At 47.5% G+C, this 16,243-nt stretch overlaps 1 protein-coding gene across 1 annotated transcript in view; it reads left to right on the top strand.

Moving 5' to 3' along the window:
* The first annotated feature begins 397 nt into the window (after positions 1 to 397).
* The window catches only part of LOC108228717 (BCL-6 corepressor), a 36,132-nt gene continuing 20,286 nt past the window's right edge, over positions 398 to 16,243 (top strand). Inside the window, exons 1-6 of the mRNA XM_037974374.1 lie at positions 398 to 706; positions 3,336 to 3,399; positions 5,867 to 9,217; positions 13,429 to 13,696; positions 15,092 to 15,445; positions 15,768 to 15,956. Of these exons, the coding sequence (XP_037830302.1) occupies positions 3,397 to 3,399; positions 5,867 to 9,217; positions 13,429 to 13,696; positions 15,092 to 15,445; positions 15,768 to 15,956 (4,165 nt within the window). The 5' untranslated portion in view covers positions 398 to 706; positions 3,336 to 3,396. The remainder of the gene's footprint in view (positions 707 to 3,335; positions 3,400 to 5,866; positions 9,218 to 13,428; positions 13,697 to 15,091; positions 15,446 to 15,767; positions 15,957 to 16,243) is intronic.

Below are 16,243 nucleotides of genomic sequence, written 5' to 3'. Positions count from 1 at the left end.
GGGACTGGTCTGGGACTGGACTGGGACTAGACTGGGACTAGACTGGGACTGGAATGGGACTGGACTGGGACTGGAATGGGACTGAACTGGGACTGGACTGGGACTGGACTGGGACTGGACCAGAAGACGGGCAGAGGTTCTCCAGTCTGATGACTGGAAAATAAAGTGAAAAATAAACATGGAAGTGATTAAAAACTACAGATTTTAAAGCTCAGTTTGTATAAAACGAGCTAAGTTCACAGAATAAATTTATCAGGATCAATTCACCCGAAAAAAATGCGAAATAAAAACCTTCTGTTTGTAGCGTCTCGGTTTTATTTTGAAAGGCCCGCACCGGAAACGCGGTTCATAATTAGGAGAAACTTGATCCTGGAGCGCGTGCGCGGCAGAGGAGAGGGAGTCCGCGTGGAGGAGAGGAAGGACTGAGGAAGAGGAGGACAGAAGGACAGAACTGCTGCGCGCGCGGAGGGAAGGAGCTGCGTCTCCTTCTTCTGCTTCTTCTTCGTGTCTTTCTGTCTTTTTGGACCTGACGTTGTTTGGATGTGATTCTGGGCCGCGCACGCGCGCACACACACGTGCGTGCTCAGGTGAACTCATCTCCGCCTTCCTTTGTGTTCACGTGGACGGGTTCACGCGCCGTGCGTGCTGAGCGCGTGCACGCGGCGGCTCTTTGAGGATGGATTTAACAGCAGAGAAGAAGAAGGAGGTCAGTTCTTAAAGTTTACAGATGAATTAATTTAACAGGAACTAAAGTTTGATTTACTGACTGAAGTAAAGAATCAGATTAAATGAAGAATAATCTCAGATTTACAGAATAAATTAAGAATAATCTGAGATTTAAAGTTTGTTCGGACTCAGATCCTCACATCTTTGTTTCTCCTGGATTCAGCTTCTCTCAGGTGGAACTCTGAGGATTTCTGGAGTTTTTCAGACATTTTAGTAGAACTGAGCAGAAACCAGTCAGAGCTGAGAGCCTGACGCCTTTCTCTTCTAAAACTAATCAATCAATCAACCAATCAGTCAATCAGTCAATCAAACCCTCTGAGTTTCATGCTGATCAGCTTCCATCAGTCGGCCACAACATTATGACCGCCGACAGGTGGAGGACACCTCTGCTTCGTTTGTTACCGTGGCGACCAGCAGGTGTGTCTCTCTCTGTCCTTCAGCAGCTTGAAGACGTTCTTTCCAACTGTTAGAACGAGCCTTCAGCATCATGATTCTGCCACCACCGTGCTTCTTCATTGGCTGTTTCCTCTAGAAGGAATGAAGACCAAAACCTGAATGTCTCACAAACTGAGGGAGGGACATTGGGACGAGACATTCGTCCATTTCTTGGTCTCCTTTCTGAGACAGACGCCAGCTGCCAGCTTTATGATGTCTGAGGTGTCCCCAGGTCAGCTGTGAGTCCTCCAAGTCCTGGGTCTGTTCTTGGCCTGTCTTGGGTCTGTCCTCGACCTGTCCTGAGTCTGTCCAGGGCCTGTCCTGGGTCTGTCTTGGGTCTGTCCTCACTCTGTCCTAGGTCTGTCTTGGGTCTGTCCTCACCCTGTCCTGGACCTGTCCTGGACCTTTCCTGGGCCTATCCTGAGTCTGTCCTCACCCTGTCCTGGACCTGTCCTGGACCTTTCCTGGGCCTATCCTGAGTCTGTCCTCAGCCTGTCCTGGCTCTGCTCCTGAACTGGTTTGTTGTTGTTTTAAATAAATGTTCTGGTCACGCCTTATCTGACTTTAATTGATAAAAGTCCTTAGAAATCCTTAAAAAGTCTTAAAAAGTCCTAACTGACCGAAGCTGTCAGGGACCTTCCTGTCCGTCTCCTCACCGTCCTTCCACCGCCATGAAGACGACCCTGAGGCCCCGCCCACATCTGTTTTTCTTCCTTGAACTGTCAGCGATGCTGAAACAGAAAATCAATAAAACACGAAGTATTTAAAACTAAGAGTTGAGAAGACTTTGAAAAGACCAACTCCTGTGTCCTCTGGATCCTGTCCCTGAAGACGTCCATCATGTCCTCAGATCTGGATCGACCCGTCTCCCAGTCAACAGCAGTTTCGTCCTTGTGTTTATGGTTTGTTTCCTGTTTCTGGTGTCGTGTTGTGGCGGCCTCACAGCGCCACCTGCAGGCCTGGTGGAGTTACTGCAGCGTCTGGATGTGGATGAAGACTGAGACACCTGATGTCCTCCACCGTGGCTCATTCACAGTCCATCCTCAGAGGTGGAGGTGCTGGAGGTTCTGGCCCAGTGGGTCCAACAGAACCACCTCATCTGTAAAAACCAGAACCTGCTCCTGGACTTTCTGTACAGGTTCTGATCAGACGCAGGGGGACCCTGAGACAGTCCAGCACCTACAGCTAACAGCTGTCCCCCCCGCTGTCGTCTAACCCCCTCAGAGTCCAGGACAGAAACGGCTTCTGCAGAAACCTGCAGAAAGATTTAAAAATGGGTCAATTTCTGCAAATCAGTCAATTCCTTCAATTAAAAGTTGGACTAAAATCTGAATGAGGACATCTATGGACAGACTGTTTCCAGGCCTCCTGAACCCTGAAACCAAACTGGAATGTCCTCACTTTGATGGTTGTGTAATGTGTTCACACACACACACACAGAGACACAGAGACACACACACACACACACAGACACACACACACACACACAGAGACACACACACACACACAGACACAGAGACACAGACACACACACACACAGAGACACACACACACACAGCTGTCCTTCAGCAGCCTGCAGATAAGAGTCGTTATTGAAATCCCAGCTCCCTAACAGCCATCAATTACTCTCCGTGTGTGTGTGTGTGTGTGTGTGTGTGTGTGTGTGGCAGTCTGTCAGGTGCATGTGTGTATCCGTCGAGCAGCGCTGATACATTTTCTCCTCGTCGGATTATGAGTTCCTCGGGAAAAGCGGTGACGTGCCTTATCGGTCCTCCGGCTGGGCGATAAAACACACACACACACAAAGAGCCTGGGTGTGTGTGTGTGTGTGTGTGTGTGTGTGTGTGTGTGTGTTGTGAACGACACACCAGAATCCGCTGACCTTAAAAAAAGATCCTGTTTGAGCTGAAAGGTTCCTCGCCTCATCGTCAGACATTCTCAGGGTAAAACTGAAAATAATTCAGCTAAATACTGATGTTTAAATCCAACATTAATTCAAAGTTTGGACCCTCTGCCCATCTTTACTTCTACCTGCAGGATGGAGGTTTATAAATCATTGTGTTCTGTTCTCGTCTCCATTTTACACCACCGCTGCTCGCCTGGATTCAAACCTTCAGACAGCTCAGTGTCTGGTCCTGACCTGCTGCCGTGTGCTTGTTTCTCTCTGTCTGCAGACACGGTGGGCTGAGCGCCGTCTCTGAGGCTCCAGAACCCAGAGGAAGTCCGGCCCGCAGCATGGTGAGCTTATAGATCCGATCTGTCTCCTGTACGGTTTGCACCACAGCTCTTATCTCTGGGTTCAGCTTCCTCCTCACAGCTTGACTTTACTGGAAACACAGAGGCTGAAAGTGTTAAACGTGTGCAGAGAGACGGGAAACTTCACAGAGGCAGTGTTTACCACGACCAGCAGTCTGAGTTTATCTGATGCAAAGGTTTACACCTGAGGTGATGGAGGAGTCCCACAGGGCTGGGGTTACGGCCCAGTGCAGTTTGGATTCATATTTCTATAAATGATTTATCCTGATGTCTGCAGATGATACTCTTGTTTCTACTCATCTGTAATTCTTACATCTGCAACAAAACCAACAAATCTGTGTTTGATGTTTACTAAACAGTCTGAAATTAAAGTACGGTCTGTTTTTGTGAGGGGGCGGAGCTTGATATCGTAAAGGATTTTAGGATGTCATTAGATTTCACATTATCCTTTAAAAACATGCAACAAAAGAGGCTGACAGTGTTAAATCTTATCCTGATAAAATAAAGACCTTTCTTGAAGGAATCAGGTTGGAAAGTTAGGATCGTTTTGGTTATTGTTTCAAATGATTGGTCAGAGTTAGTTTATTTATTTATCTTTGATATTATTGGACATTAGATGGATGTTAATATATCAGAGTTAGCTAAAAGTCTATTTTCATCTGTTGGACAGTATGTGTTCAGAATGACCCTCAGCTACTACCACCCCAAACATGAGGTATGACCATTTCCTACAGTCAGTTAGCTGTGGCGGCCATGTTGATTCAGGCTGACTCCAGAGGTGAACCAGTAGATGCAGTGATTAGTTTAAATAAAGTCTGTTTAGTGGTTTATGAGATATTTTGCTAACAGACAAACAGGGTTGCTCAGGGTGTGTATTGGCCTCCATCTGTGAGGTTCTGTTGGATCTGATTAGTTGTTGTTTCTAAATAAATCCCGGGTCGTTTCTCGCTTTTATTTATGGGCTGAACTCGTTCCTTGCTGCTCTCCGCTCGTCTTGAACTCAGAGATTAATTTTCCTTCAGCTGCACTTTTCAGTCTCATTAATTTTCTCTTCATGGTGCCTCGAAAACCAGAGCGATGAAGAACCCCCTCCTCCTCCTCCTCCTCCTCCTCCTCTCAGGCGGCCACCCAGCTGTCTGGATAATTTCCTAATGGCCCTGCAGCTGATAGCCAATCAGAGAGGCCTCACGACGGCGTGTGACAGGAAATTCAATTAGGATGCTCCCTGTTCCTCCTCCTCCTCCTCCTCCTCCTCTGGTTCCTGGATCTGTGGAGGAAGAGTGAAGGAGCAGCTCCAGGCGTCCACCAATGAATACCAACGAAGAAAAAAATCAAATGAAACGACTTCCTTTTTTCCTCCTTGATGGGAAAATAAATCATCTGCTTTCAGATTCTCTCAAATCCACGAAATCTTTATTTTTTTAATATAAATTCAAATTTCTTCCTGAGGAGTGAATAAAACCTCAGAACAGGAAGATCTGAGGACAGCAGACCAGGGTCAGAGTTCATGGCCTCCATCTATCATACAACGTTTCTTAGAACCTCACACAAAACGCTGCAGTTATCCTCCGCATCGTCATGGCTTCATGGAAATATATCATTCTGTGCATTTTAATGCTAAATTATTCTGAACTGTCCAACTTACTCCTTCTGGAACATAAAGGCTGTAACGTCCCAGCGAGGGGGGGTCTGCTGGGAAACCTCACGATGAAAACATCTGGATTCTCCCAGCTGTGGGTTCAGATGAGCTGTTCTGTTCAGGGTTGGTTTGATGTTTATGTGAAGATCGTAGCATCAGGGGTCAAATGTTGTCTGAGTTCAGATTTCAGGGCTCGGCTTTATTTGTGAAATTCTTTAAAAGGTGAAACACTGCAGAAACGTTGAAGGTTCCAACATCCATCAACTTTCTCTTCTAGAACCCAACAGGAAGTCAGGACTTCCTTCTGTAAGAATCTGAGCTGACAGACAGACTCTTATTCTGAAGGGTATCTGAGCTTTATTGTGAAACTCCAGGCCCAGTCCTCTTCCTGTTCCTCTGAATCCTCCTGAACATCAGAGCTCTGATTAGAGATGACAGGAAGGATCTATGGGGGCGGCCATGATGGAAACACAGGAGGAAGCAAAGCATGCTGGGTAATATGCTGGTTGCCATGGTGATTGCAGCATTTTTAAAGGTGGAGCAGAAAGGGGAGGGGCAGCACACAGCAGGTAAATTTTCCAGTAATTTTTACAAGTGGTCTAAATGTTCCCGTTTGGTAAGAAAGTGTAAAGAAACAAGGATTGGATCAGGAGATTCTGACAGGACTGTTTTACTGATATACTAACAGGTTTTCTTTATTGTTGTGGTCCTTAGGCCGATCGAAGGACTAACTTGAGAGTTTATCTGGTTGATTTTTAACCCTGTATTGGTCAAAAGCTGCTAAACTTACCTTGACTTTCCATGTTCCAGGTGGATACCAGCACAGCTCACAGAATGAACCCACTAGCCGCCCTCAGCATTGATCGAAACTCTTTGGTAGGAGAAAATCTCCGCCTCCCCGGGGGAATCTTCTACCCTGGCATCCATCCTCTGTCTGCACAAAAACCCCAAGAGCCCGGCACCGCTGTCCGACTTGGTTATGACCTCCTGTACAAGCCTGATGGACCCCTTCTGGAAGGCCAGAAAACTGTAAATGGTTGTGTTGAACTTTATAAAGGTGCACCTGCAGGTCTGCAGAAACATCTGCTTGTCCCTGCTGCAGAAGGCGATGGCCTGAGATTAAACAGTCACATTGTACCCATTGATAAGCAGTCACAGCTAGGCTTGAATGGTACTGGTAACTTTGTCAGAGTGCCCTGGATCAGCCCTTATGGAGATGCTTCTATGTACCCCTTCTTGGACATGGCATACAAGGCCTCCTTCTTGTCTCAGCCGTCGCCTTTCATCCAGCAGCAGCTGGCATATCAGTCTTTGTGTGCCGCTGGAAGTCCTGCACCGGGAAACGAAAGACTGTTTTATGTTCCTCCTTATGCTCCAGCACATATCGCCTCCTCACTGGGTCCTCAAATCAGGATGTCCACAGCCAATCCTGCTCCCGCTGTCCTTTCACCCCTGTCCCACAGCCAGGACAAAGCCTCGCAAGGCCTTGGACCACGATTACATCAAGAACCTTCTGCCTTCAGTTCCAGTACTCAAATCCATACTGAGCAACAACATGGTGGCAGCAATGGAGAAAAGACATGTCAACCAAGTTCTACCAAGAATACTGTCAGCAGTGGTGCTCATGTTACCTCTACTTCAGCTTCCCAGCCTCCATGCTTAGTTCCCTCCCTGCAGTCCCTCAGCAGTACGCCTATAGGCCTTCAGAAACCTCTTTACAAGAGTGCCAACTCATCCTCATCCTCAGCTACACCTTCAGTGTCTCATCCCTTCTACATAAACTCCCAGCACAGCTCTTCCACGCACTCAGGCAGCAACAAAACCAAAGATGCCAGTTCAGACAGTCGTAATGCAGAAACGTCTTTAAAGACGCCTCTGGACAGAACCGTACCTCAGAAGGCGACCAAAAACCCAGGAGAAAAAACGGACTCTGCCAAAGAGTTGAAAGAATTCACATCCAAAGTTGATGCACTGACCAAGTTAGGGTATTTACCACCATCTGATTACAGGCTGTTACCCAATCAGGACGATCACCTCAAAGAGGGACGACCCCCACCCTTTAACTTATCAGCCAACACCTCAAATCATGAAACGATCTGCACTGCACCTGCTATGGGGGTGACTTTAGGTCCTATTACCTCAGACCATAACATCTGCTCCCAGACTGTAAGCAGAAGTAAAGTAGATGGTACTCATCCTCAGCAGAAGCCCCCAGGCTCACCTGGGTCTGCCAATAACTGCAGTCCTACCTCAAGAGGACAACATTCTGCAAATCTACCAAAATCTAAAGCTGAATGGCCACAGATTCGTCCTGCTGAGCTGAAAAAAGGAAGCAGCAAAGAGGAAGCTTCTTCTGAGAAACTGAGTATACCTCCTAAACCTGGGGCAGCAGAGAGCCAGTCTTGTTCTCCAGAGTCTCAACAGTCTTGTACAGAAAACTCCTCCAGACAAATCTATGGAGACTCTTATCTCCCTCCTAGTTTAGGTTACAGTAACCACTACATCCCATACTCAGTGGCACAGAATATGTCTATTCAGCAAATGTCGATACCAAGTAAGGGTCCTGTGTACCCCCATTCACTGTTACTTGGCAGCGGTGGCTTTTACTCATCACACATTACACCAAAACATGGCCTCTTGTATGGAGGGCATCCATATCAGAGTTCTGACAAGAAGGCCGTACCTTCAGTGTCGGTTTATCCAAGTCATAAAAACAAAGAACAACTAGAGAGCAGGTCTAGGAGCCTGGAAAAACCAGATGTTAACTGCTCCCACAACGACAAAGATAGATCCACAAATCAAACTTTAGGCACATTAGATAAAAGCTTTCCTGTTGTTAGAGATGATATAATCTGCATTGACCTGGTGCGAGATGAGGAAGACGAAGGTCTTTCCAACAACAGTTTCAGGTCCACCTCAGAGGCTTTGCAAGGCATCAGTGAAGGTAACCATAACCAAAACAAAGGCTCATGGTCTTCAAAACCCCTCCACCTGAGTCAGAGTGTAGAACAGACACAAAGCTCACTGCCCCACACTCTTAACTACAAGTCCTCATCACTTCCTCCTACAAGCCAAGAGGTCTTAGAAGACCCACCGAGTCCCTTCCCAAACATCCCAGAGGAGCAGACGATGCGATGTGCCCGGACTTCTCCGTGGCACTTTACCAGAAACCACAGAACTAGAACCTCTGGGGACTTGACTGGTGGTGGAAACAGTTCTACAGATGAAACTAAACCAGAGGCTTCAGCCAGCCCTTCTAAACACGGGAACTCGTTGTTTCCCGTTGGCCATGAAAGTATTCTCAGTGACGTTAATAACAACACAGGACTGAAGTGTACGGTCACGAGTCCAAAAGGTCCATCCTATGGGGCCAGTCCTCCTTCAGATGGTCCCGTATGCAGCAGTAAGGCTGTAGTGTGTACAGATTTCAGTCCTCAGGTCTTGTCCAGCAAGAGTTTTAATCCTGAAGTTCCAACTGGAGGAGTCGTGAAGTCCAGACCTCCTCCATTATCTCCCAGCACCGACTCCAGAGACCCCTCATGTAACAGCCCCCACAGAAGTGATGTTGGACTGTGTTGCAGATATCCAAGTTTAAGGGCGTCAACTTCTGAACCAAGATCTTTCAGTTGTTCTACTTGTGGAAATGGAAACCCAGAGGGTCCAGATTCCACAAGCAACAGCCTCCAGTTCACTAATGGTGGAAACTGCAGTGCTGTGTGGACAAAAGCCAATTTGAGAGGTCCGGCATTTAGAAAGGGTAACTTTAGTAGCCCCACTAGTGGAAGTACCCTCTCAAAGAGCCACATGTCATGTGCAAGTAAGAACCTTGAGGTCCCTTCATATGGAAACAGCTTCACTCCAGGTCCAACCTGCCAGAACCTTTCACCTACCAACAGAGGCATCAACGAGGTCCAAGCAAATCTGGCCCCAGAGGTTAACAGCGATAACAAAATCATCCTGCCCAACACCATCTGTGGAAATGAACAGAAAGACAACCAGGACAACCGAGGACCTGGACCTGGTTGTAGCAGGAACCAGCAGTCAGGCCTGAAGAGGAGCATCGCCGACTTGTCTGGCTGCGTGGGTGATCCATTTAAATCTGTGACCACAGAGAGTCACACAGAAGTCAGCGAGCTGGGCCGGGATCACAGAGCTCTACAGGTAAGACTTTTCCTTGTTTTGTTTCCTCACTGATCAGTAAATCCTTAACGAGTCAAAGAGAGAGCAAATCTAATTTTCTACAGAGTGATCATTCCAAAGCTCCGGCCTGTTTCAGTTCATTTTCTGATATTTTATTAACTTACTGTTCATTAAAATTCTGTAACTCTCTTAGAGGAAAGTCTGCTGCAGGGTCACACTGTCGTACAACCCCACATCTGAAAAAGTTGGGGTGTTGTGTAAATAAAAACAGAATTCAATGATTTGCAAACCTATTAAACTTGTATTTTATTCACAATGGGACATAGTTGTAGAAGGAAATATGGGCAGGCAGGGGTTCACCTGCAAAAAACTGCATCTTCTCCCATCAGTCTGTAAACATCTTGACCTGAGGTTGTCCCATTCTGTCTGTTCAACAGTCCTGGATGGGAGCAGATGTTGTTCTAACACCTGGAGATCCTTTCCAGAGGCATTAATGCACCCCCATACCATCAGAGAGGCAGGCTGACCTCAGAACAGTCCTCCTCTTTGGTCCAGAGGAGACACATCTGTTCACATCTGGCTTCTTCTTTGCCTGATAGAGCTTTAAGCAGCGTTTGTGGACGGCACGGTGAACTGTGTTTACAGACGATGATCCTGAGCAGAACAGAACCAGAACCAGCCTTGACCTCAGAGGTTTCTACAGATTCTTCAGATTTATTTATGATGGGGATTCAGAGTCTTTCATTGAGGAACTTTATTCTGAAAGTATTCCTCTGTTCTCAGACAGTTCCTGTCAGCTGGTGAACCTCTGCCCATCTTCAGCCTCTAAAAGCTCCTCTGACTGACCTGCTGAGAATTAACTGAATTAGTTATAAATGCTCCTCAGATGTTTGTGATTTGGACCTCTTAGTTTACAGCCTTTTGTTGCTCCTGGAAGAACCTTCTGTAGATGTTTCTGCCATCAGATTCAAAATCACTGATTCTTTCCTTATTTCAACATTTGGTATGTTTACTGTCTTCCACTGAGTCAAACCTGGGTCTGCATTTTGTTTTCATCCTTTTCAGAACCATGTTGGTGATTTTTTGATGTTTGTTTTAAATCTGGGTTTATATTAAACAAATAATATGAACATATTTGTCAGTTTTGTCTTCTGATTCACAGCACAGAAGGACAAAGGGTCAAATCCTTTAGTCTCTATAATAGATTGTACCAGTGATTTTTGTCTTTATCACTTCATGAAGATGTTTTCATTTGTTTTTCAGCCTGTTTGACTCTTAAAAGGTTTCACATCTTTAAAATCAGAAAAGTCTGGATTTGTGAAACAGTCTCAGGTTGAAGTCTTGTTTCAGATTTGGACTCAGATGCGGGTTTACGGCCACGATAAACTTCATGTTTCTCTGTGATCTGTTTCAAACTCTACTTGTGGCTCCTGAAGGACGGCGGCGCTCTCATTAACTCGCTCGTCCTTCGCCTCCGGGCGCTGCCGGCGGCGGGGGCGGCGGATGAATCTGTGGGTCGTTTCACAGGCCATTAACTTTTAAAATGGGTTTGTGGTCAGGGCAGAGTGAGGCGGGTGACGAACGCCAGACGGTCAGAGCGCCGAGGTGGGGGCGGGGCTACAGATGGTCGCCATGGTTACCGCTGTTAGACCCAAACTGCCAAATTAAAGAAAAATAACTCACCTGCTTGGATTTGGATGTGAAATCAAAGACCTTAGCGGTGTTAGTGGATGTTTTGGTGTTATTTTAACCTTGGCCAGCTGAAGATTCACGTCTTTTTTTAATGGGAACTAAAAAAATGTTTGGTTGTTTCCTGGAGCTGATCCCAGCAGCACCGGCTCTCTGTTTGTCCGTTTGAAACGCCTCTAAAGATGCAACAGACGGACTTCTGGTCCGTTCAGGTTGTTTGGAGCTTCCTGCTGCAGAAAACTTCAACTTCAGAGAACAGAAAAGATGAAGCTACTGTAGGAACCAGAACCCCCTGGAGATCCGGTTAAATGTCTCTGATCCAGATCTGCCAAGGAGAAGATGTTTCCTCGAGTACCAGAGAAGAGACCATTTAACAGGGATTTCTTTCTGCAAATGAAATTCTTTTACACCTCAGATTTCCTCCAGACCAGGAAGCAGCTTTTAGAATAAATTAAATCTAATTAAATGTTTCTTATATTTAAGCATCTATGATCCATCTGTTCAGGAGGGAAACCCAGACGTCCCCCTCTTCATCAGTTCCTCTTGGAAAAGTCCAAAGTGTTCTCAGTCCAGAGGGAATATATGATCCCTGCAGAGTTCTGCATCTGCCCTGGGACAAAACCAGACATTAAAAGATGGAAACATGGAACCTGAATCAGAGATGTTCAGGGCCCTTATTGCAGATGAGGCTTCCAGGAGCTGTTGCCCGAAGGACACTGGTGGCTGCTGCAGTGACAACCGGAGGACCTGCTGTAATGGATGCTGTCAAGCTGAAGAAAGAGGCCTTTAGGGATGTCCCAGAGGACTCCTGGAGCAGCTGACAGGTACAGGGTGGACAGAAAGACTGGATTCTGTGGTTGCAAATGAAAAAACTAGGGCATGGGAGGAGTTCAGAGAGGTAATGGAGAAGGACTTTAGGTCGGCCTCAAGGAGGTTCTGGCAAACCGTTTGGTGACTCAGACAGGGAAAGCAGGCTCTGTCTCAGTGGTTGGTTCAGGTGCAGAACTGCTGACTGGATGGAGCTCTTCAGCACTCAAACTAGCCACCATGTCCACATTTGAGGACAAGTCCATTACCGGGGCAGAGGTGACCAAGGAAGTCAAAAAGCTCCCCGGTGGCAGAGCGCCAGGGGTGGAAGAGATTCCCCCTGAGTTCTGAAGGTTCTGGATGTTGTGGGGTTGTCATGGTTGACACGTCTCTTCAGTGCTGCCTGGAGGACAAGGACAATACCTGCAGAGTGGCAGACCGGGGTGGTGGTTCCCACTTTTAAAAAGAAGGGGGACCAGATAGTGTGTACCAACTATCAGGGGGTCATACTCAGTCTCCACAGGAAAGTTTCCGGATCTGGAACAGTGGACCAAATCTTCACCCTTGAGAGGTTGCTAATGGGGTCATGGGAGTTATTCTCTCCAGTCTACATGAGTTTTGTAGATCTGGAGAAGGCTTCTGACCGTGTTCCCTAAGCATTCGGGGGGTTGGGGGTGTGCCTGTGTAACCAAAGCTGGAGCTGTGTCTGCATTCTTGGCACAAGAACAAGCTTGTTCTTTGTGCGGGTTGGACTCCACCAGGGCTGTCCCTTGTCTCTGATCCTGTTTGTGGTCTTCATGGACAGGATCTCAAGGTGCAGTCGTGGAGAGGAGGGGGTCTGGTTTGGGAACTTTAGGGTCTTAACTCTGCTGTCTGCAGATGATGTGGTTCTGTTGGTGTCTTCAGGCCATGACCTTCAGAGAGCACTGGGACGGTGGGATGAGAGTCAGCTCCTTCAAGTTCGAGGCCATGGTTCTCAACCAGAAATGGGTGGAATGCTCCCTTTATGTCAGCGAGTCTCTGCCTCTGCAGTCGTGGATTCGGTCAGATGTAGTGAAGGAAGAGTTGAGCTGAAAGGCAAAGCTCTCAGTTTCCTGCTCCGTCTACGCTCCACCCCTCAGCTGTGGTCAGGAGGTTTGGATCAGGACCTAAAGAACCAGATCCTGGATCCAAGCAGCTTAAATGAGCCTCCTCTGTAGGGCGGCTGGACTCAGCCTCAGAGAGGAGGTGAGGACCTCCATCATCCTGAGGGAGCTCAGAGTAGAGCTGCTGCTCCTCCTCATGGACAGGAGTCATCTGAGGAGGTTCATCGGATCAGGATGAACTCCTGGACGCCTCCCTTTGGAGGTTTTACAGGCATGTCTCACTGGGAAGAGACCTCGAGGCAGACCCAGAACTCTGCAGGGATTCTGGATCCTCTCTGGTCTGGGAACACTTGGGATCCTCCAGGAGGAGCAGGAGAGGGTCTCTGAGGAGAGGGAGGTCTGGGTTTCTCTGCTGGACCAGGACCTGGACCTGGTACCTCCACAACCCAACCACAGATACGAGGTTGAAGATGGATGGATTTAGAGAAATTACCAAAATGAATGATGTTATGTTAGAAAAAAACCCAAATATTTTAGTGAAACTGATTTATTATCGAACAAACATGAGATCAATTATCAGAAATGACTAATCAATGAATTAATAAACGAATCAGTTCAGGTTGAGAGTGCTGCTCTTTTTTTGTTCCTCAGCGTGCGATGCTTCGATTCTCCGAGCTGGAGCTGAAGGAGGAAGAGAGAGGGAGAGGAGGAGAAGGAGGAGAGCTGGAGCGAGAGCTGGCAGCCAGCCAGCAGAGAGACAGAAGGAGAGATGAAGAAGAGGAGGAGGAGGAGGAGGAGGAGGAGGAGAGGAGGAATAATGAGGAGGGAGGAGGGGAGCGCTACCCGCAGAGAGACGGGAGGCGAGGAGGAGGAGGAGGAGGAGGAAGTCTCTCTGCAGCCGCCGCCGAGACTCCGAGAGGTAAGAGGATTTCCGGAGAGTTCGGTAGGATGACGTGCACACACCCAACACACACACACGGGCACACAACCAACACACACACCTACTCTACACACACACACACACACAAAGACAGGACATCAAAACACACTTTGTTTCGTTCGGTTGATTTCCCTCGCTTAAAGTCCCTTTCTTTGTTTCTTTTCCTTTTTTGTGTGTGTGTGTGTATTAATGTGTTGAACACTCACACGCGCACACACACACACACGTGAACTCTGAGTGCACTCTGTCACTTTGAGCTCGTTGTAACGCTGCCCTGATTGTCTCCAGGAAGCCGAGCGTTCCCAGTCAGACTTTCAGACTTCCTGCTTCACATGAAACAAAAATAAGATTTAAAATCTGAAATATTTGCACTGAAGAGGTCTGGAAGTTTAGATTCAGTCTCCAACACAATTGTTAGTGGAAATATATATTTATGCTGTACCACTTCTAGAACAGCACCAGGTTCTGCTGCTCTGGAGCTCCAGGTGAGTTAACACAACGCCAGGGCGGAAAGACATCAGCAATGATCTCAGAGAAGCAGCTGCTGCTGCCCTTCAACCTTGGAAGGGTCAAAGGTCATCTGATCTTCACCCTGAAGGTCAGACCGTGCAGTGCTCAGAGACTCTACAGACCTCAGTTAGCAGGTTAAAGGTCAAAGGTTAAAGCCTCTTCTCTATAAAACCAACATGGCAGCTCAACTTGGGTTCATCTGAAGAAACCACAGGACTTCTGGACCAGAACCAGGCCAGAGGACAGATGTTTACCCAGAATGCACTGCAGCTGTCAGCACGGCGGTGGAGGACTGATGGTTTGGGCTGATTCTGGAGTCAGATGTGAGGCCATCTGTCCAACAAACAGGACAATGATCCCACACACAGCAGCTAATCTATAACAGAATGGCTCAAACAGAAGTCCTCCATGGGACATTAAAGACATGCATCAACCATGACAGCCCCATGGTGTCCAGAGCCTCCAGCGTCTCTGGGTGAGTCCTGTCCACCCCTGGTGTCCTGCCACCTCGGTGATCTCTGCCACGGTAATGGACTCGTCAGACTCCTGAAAGGAGGACACGGAGGCTGGATTAAGGAACTCACACAGCAGGACTCATAGCATCTGATTTAAAGACGAGCTCCATCTGGGACCAGTTTAGATTTCCTTTTCTCAATCCTATTTTCAGAATCTGTTTCTCCCAGAATTTGATCTAATGACTAAAAATGATAACAAATATATAATTCTTGGATACATTTTGTCTCTCAGTGCCATCTGGTGAATAAAAGAAAGAACTCTGAGTTTGAGTCGTCTGTAAAAACGGCTAGACTTGGCTAAGTTAACGGCATAAAGCTTTAGTTTTTAAAGTTCTTCTTGTCCTGACAGGGTTCCATCCTCCTTCCCCTCGAAGACAGCTTCCAGCTCACCACCACTCCAACAAGGACGACTCAACAGAGGAGAAGAAGACTCAAGATGAAGAAGGAAGAGGTCCTCCTGAGGAGAAGAAGAATGAGAGCGCTGGTTTTGTGTTGCAGTCAGATCAACAACAAAGGTTTCTCCCGATATCCAGCAGTCTGCTCTCAAATCCAAGCATGGCAATAAACCGCCAACGGATCTTCAGCCTGGAGCCGTTTCATCAGAGCAGCATCATTAGCAGCCGTCAGAAGAGAGGCAGGGACGAGGACAGGGAGGATGAGGAGGGGACCGGAAACCCCAACAAGAAGACCAGGCTCACTAACGGTAAGATCTCCGAATGTCTGAATACGATTCCAGGGGGGTTTATCTTACATCTAACTAAAGTGTTTCAGACTCATTAAAGCAGCGTTGCGTTAATCGTGCTGCAACAGGAACAACAAGCTGTTAACTTTTATAAATCACAGGATCATCTGCATACACTTCATACAAACAGATGGAGGCTCATTCTTATGAAATAATTAATGATAACGGTCCAGGGACAGATCCTTGCAGAGCACCTGTTGATGGACATATTGCAGATAATTTGAGGGCGAGTTCAGAACTGGAATGGTTTAGTTTTAAAATGAACGTGTCATCATCTTCACAGACTCCATTCTGGAGGACATTAAGAAGCTGAAGGTGTGCATCGAGTTAAACGGCCTCCGACTCAACAAGCCCCGCCCACCGGGAGAGCTTAGCCAATGGCCGCCCTCCAGCGAGAGGTCAGCAGAGGTGGACAGGAAGTTCAGCGGCGGCTGGTGTGATCCCCAGTTCCTGAGAGGAGACGCACCAAGAGGTAAATGTTTTTTTTAAACCCGGCTGAATGTGAATGCAGACGATTCCATTTCCTGGGAAGAATTCAGCAGAATCTGATCAGGGGCGCCTCTAACTGCCCTCTGTGTGCAAAACGGGGCGCCTCTAACGGCCCTCTGTGTGCAGCAGAAACTGATCGGGGTGCCTCTAACGACCCTCTGTGTGCAGCAGAAACTGATTGGGGCACCTCTAACGACCCTCTGTGTGCAGCAGAAACTGATCGGGGTGCCTCTAACGACCCTCTGTGTGCAGCAGAAACTGATCGGGGCA

The sequence above is a fragment of the Kryptolebias marmoratus genome, unplaced genomic scaffold (genome assembly GCF_001649575.2).
Source record: "Kryptolebias marmoratus isolate JLee-2015 unplaced genomic scaffold, ASM164957v2 Scaffold28, whole genome shotgun sequence".
NCBI classification, from domain to species: Eukaryota; Metazoa; Chordata; class Actinopteri; order Cyprinodontiformes; family Rivulidae; genus Kryptolebias; species Kryptolebias marmoratus.
Note: the sequence above shows the minus strand (reverse complement) of the source record. Positions and strands in the feature narration are given on the sequence as shown.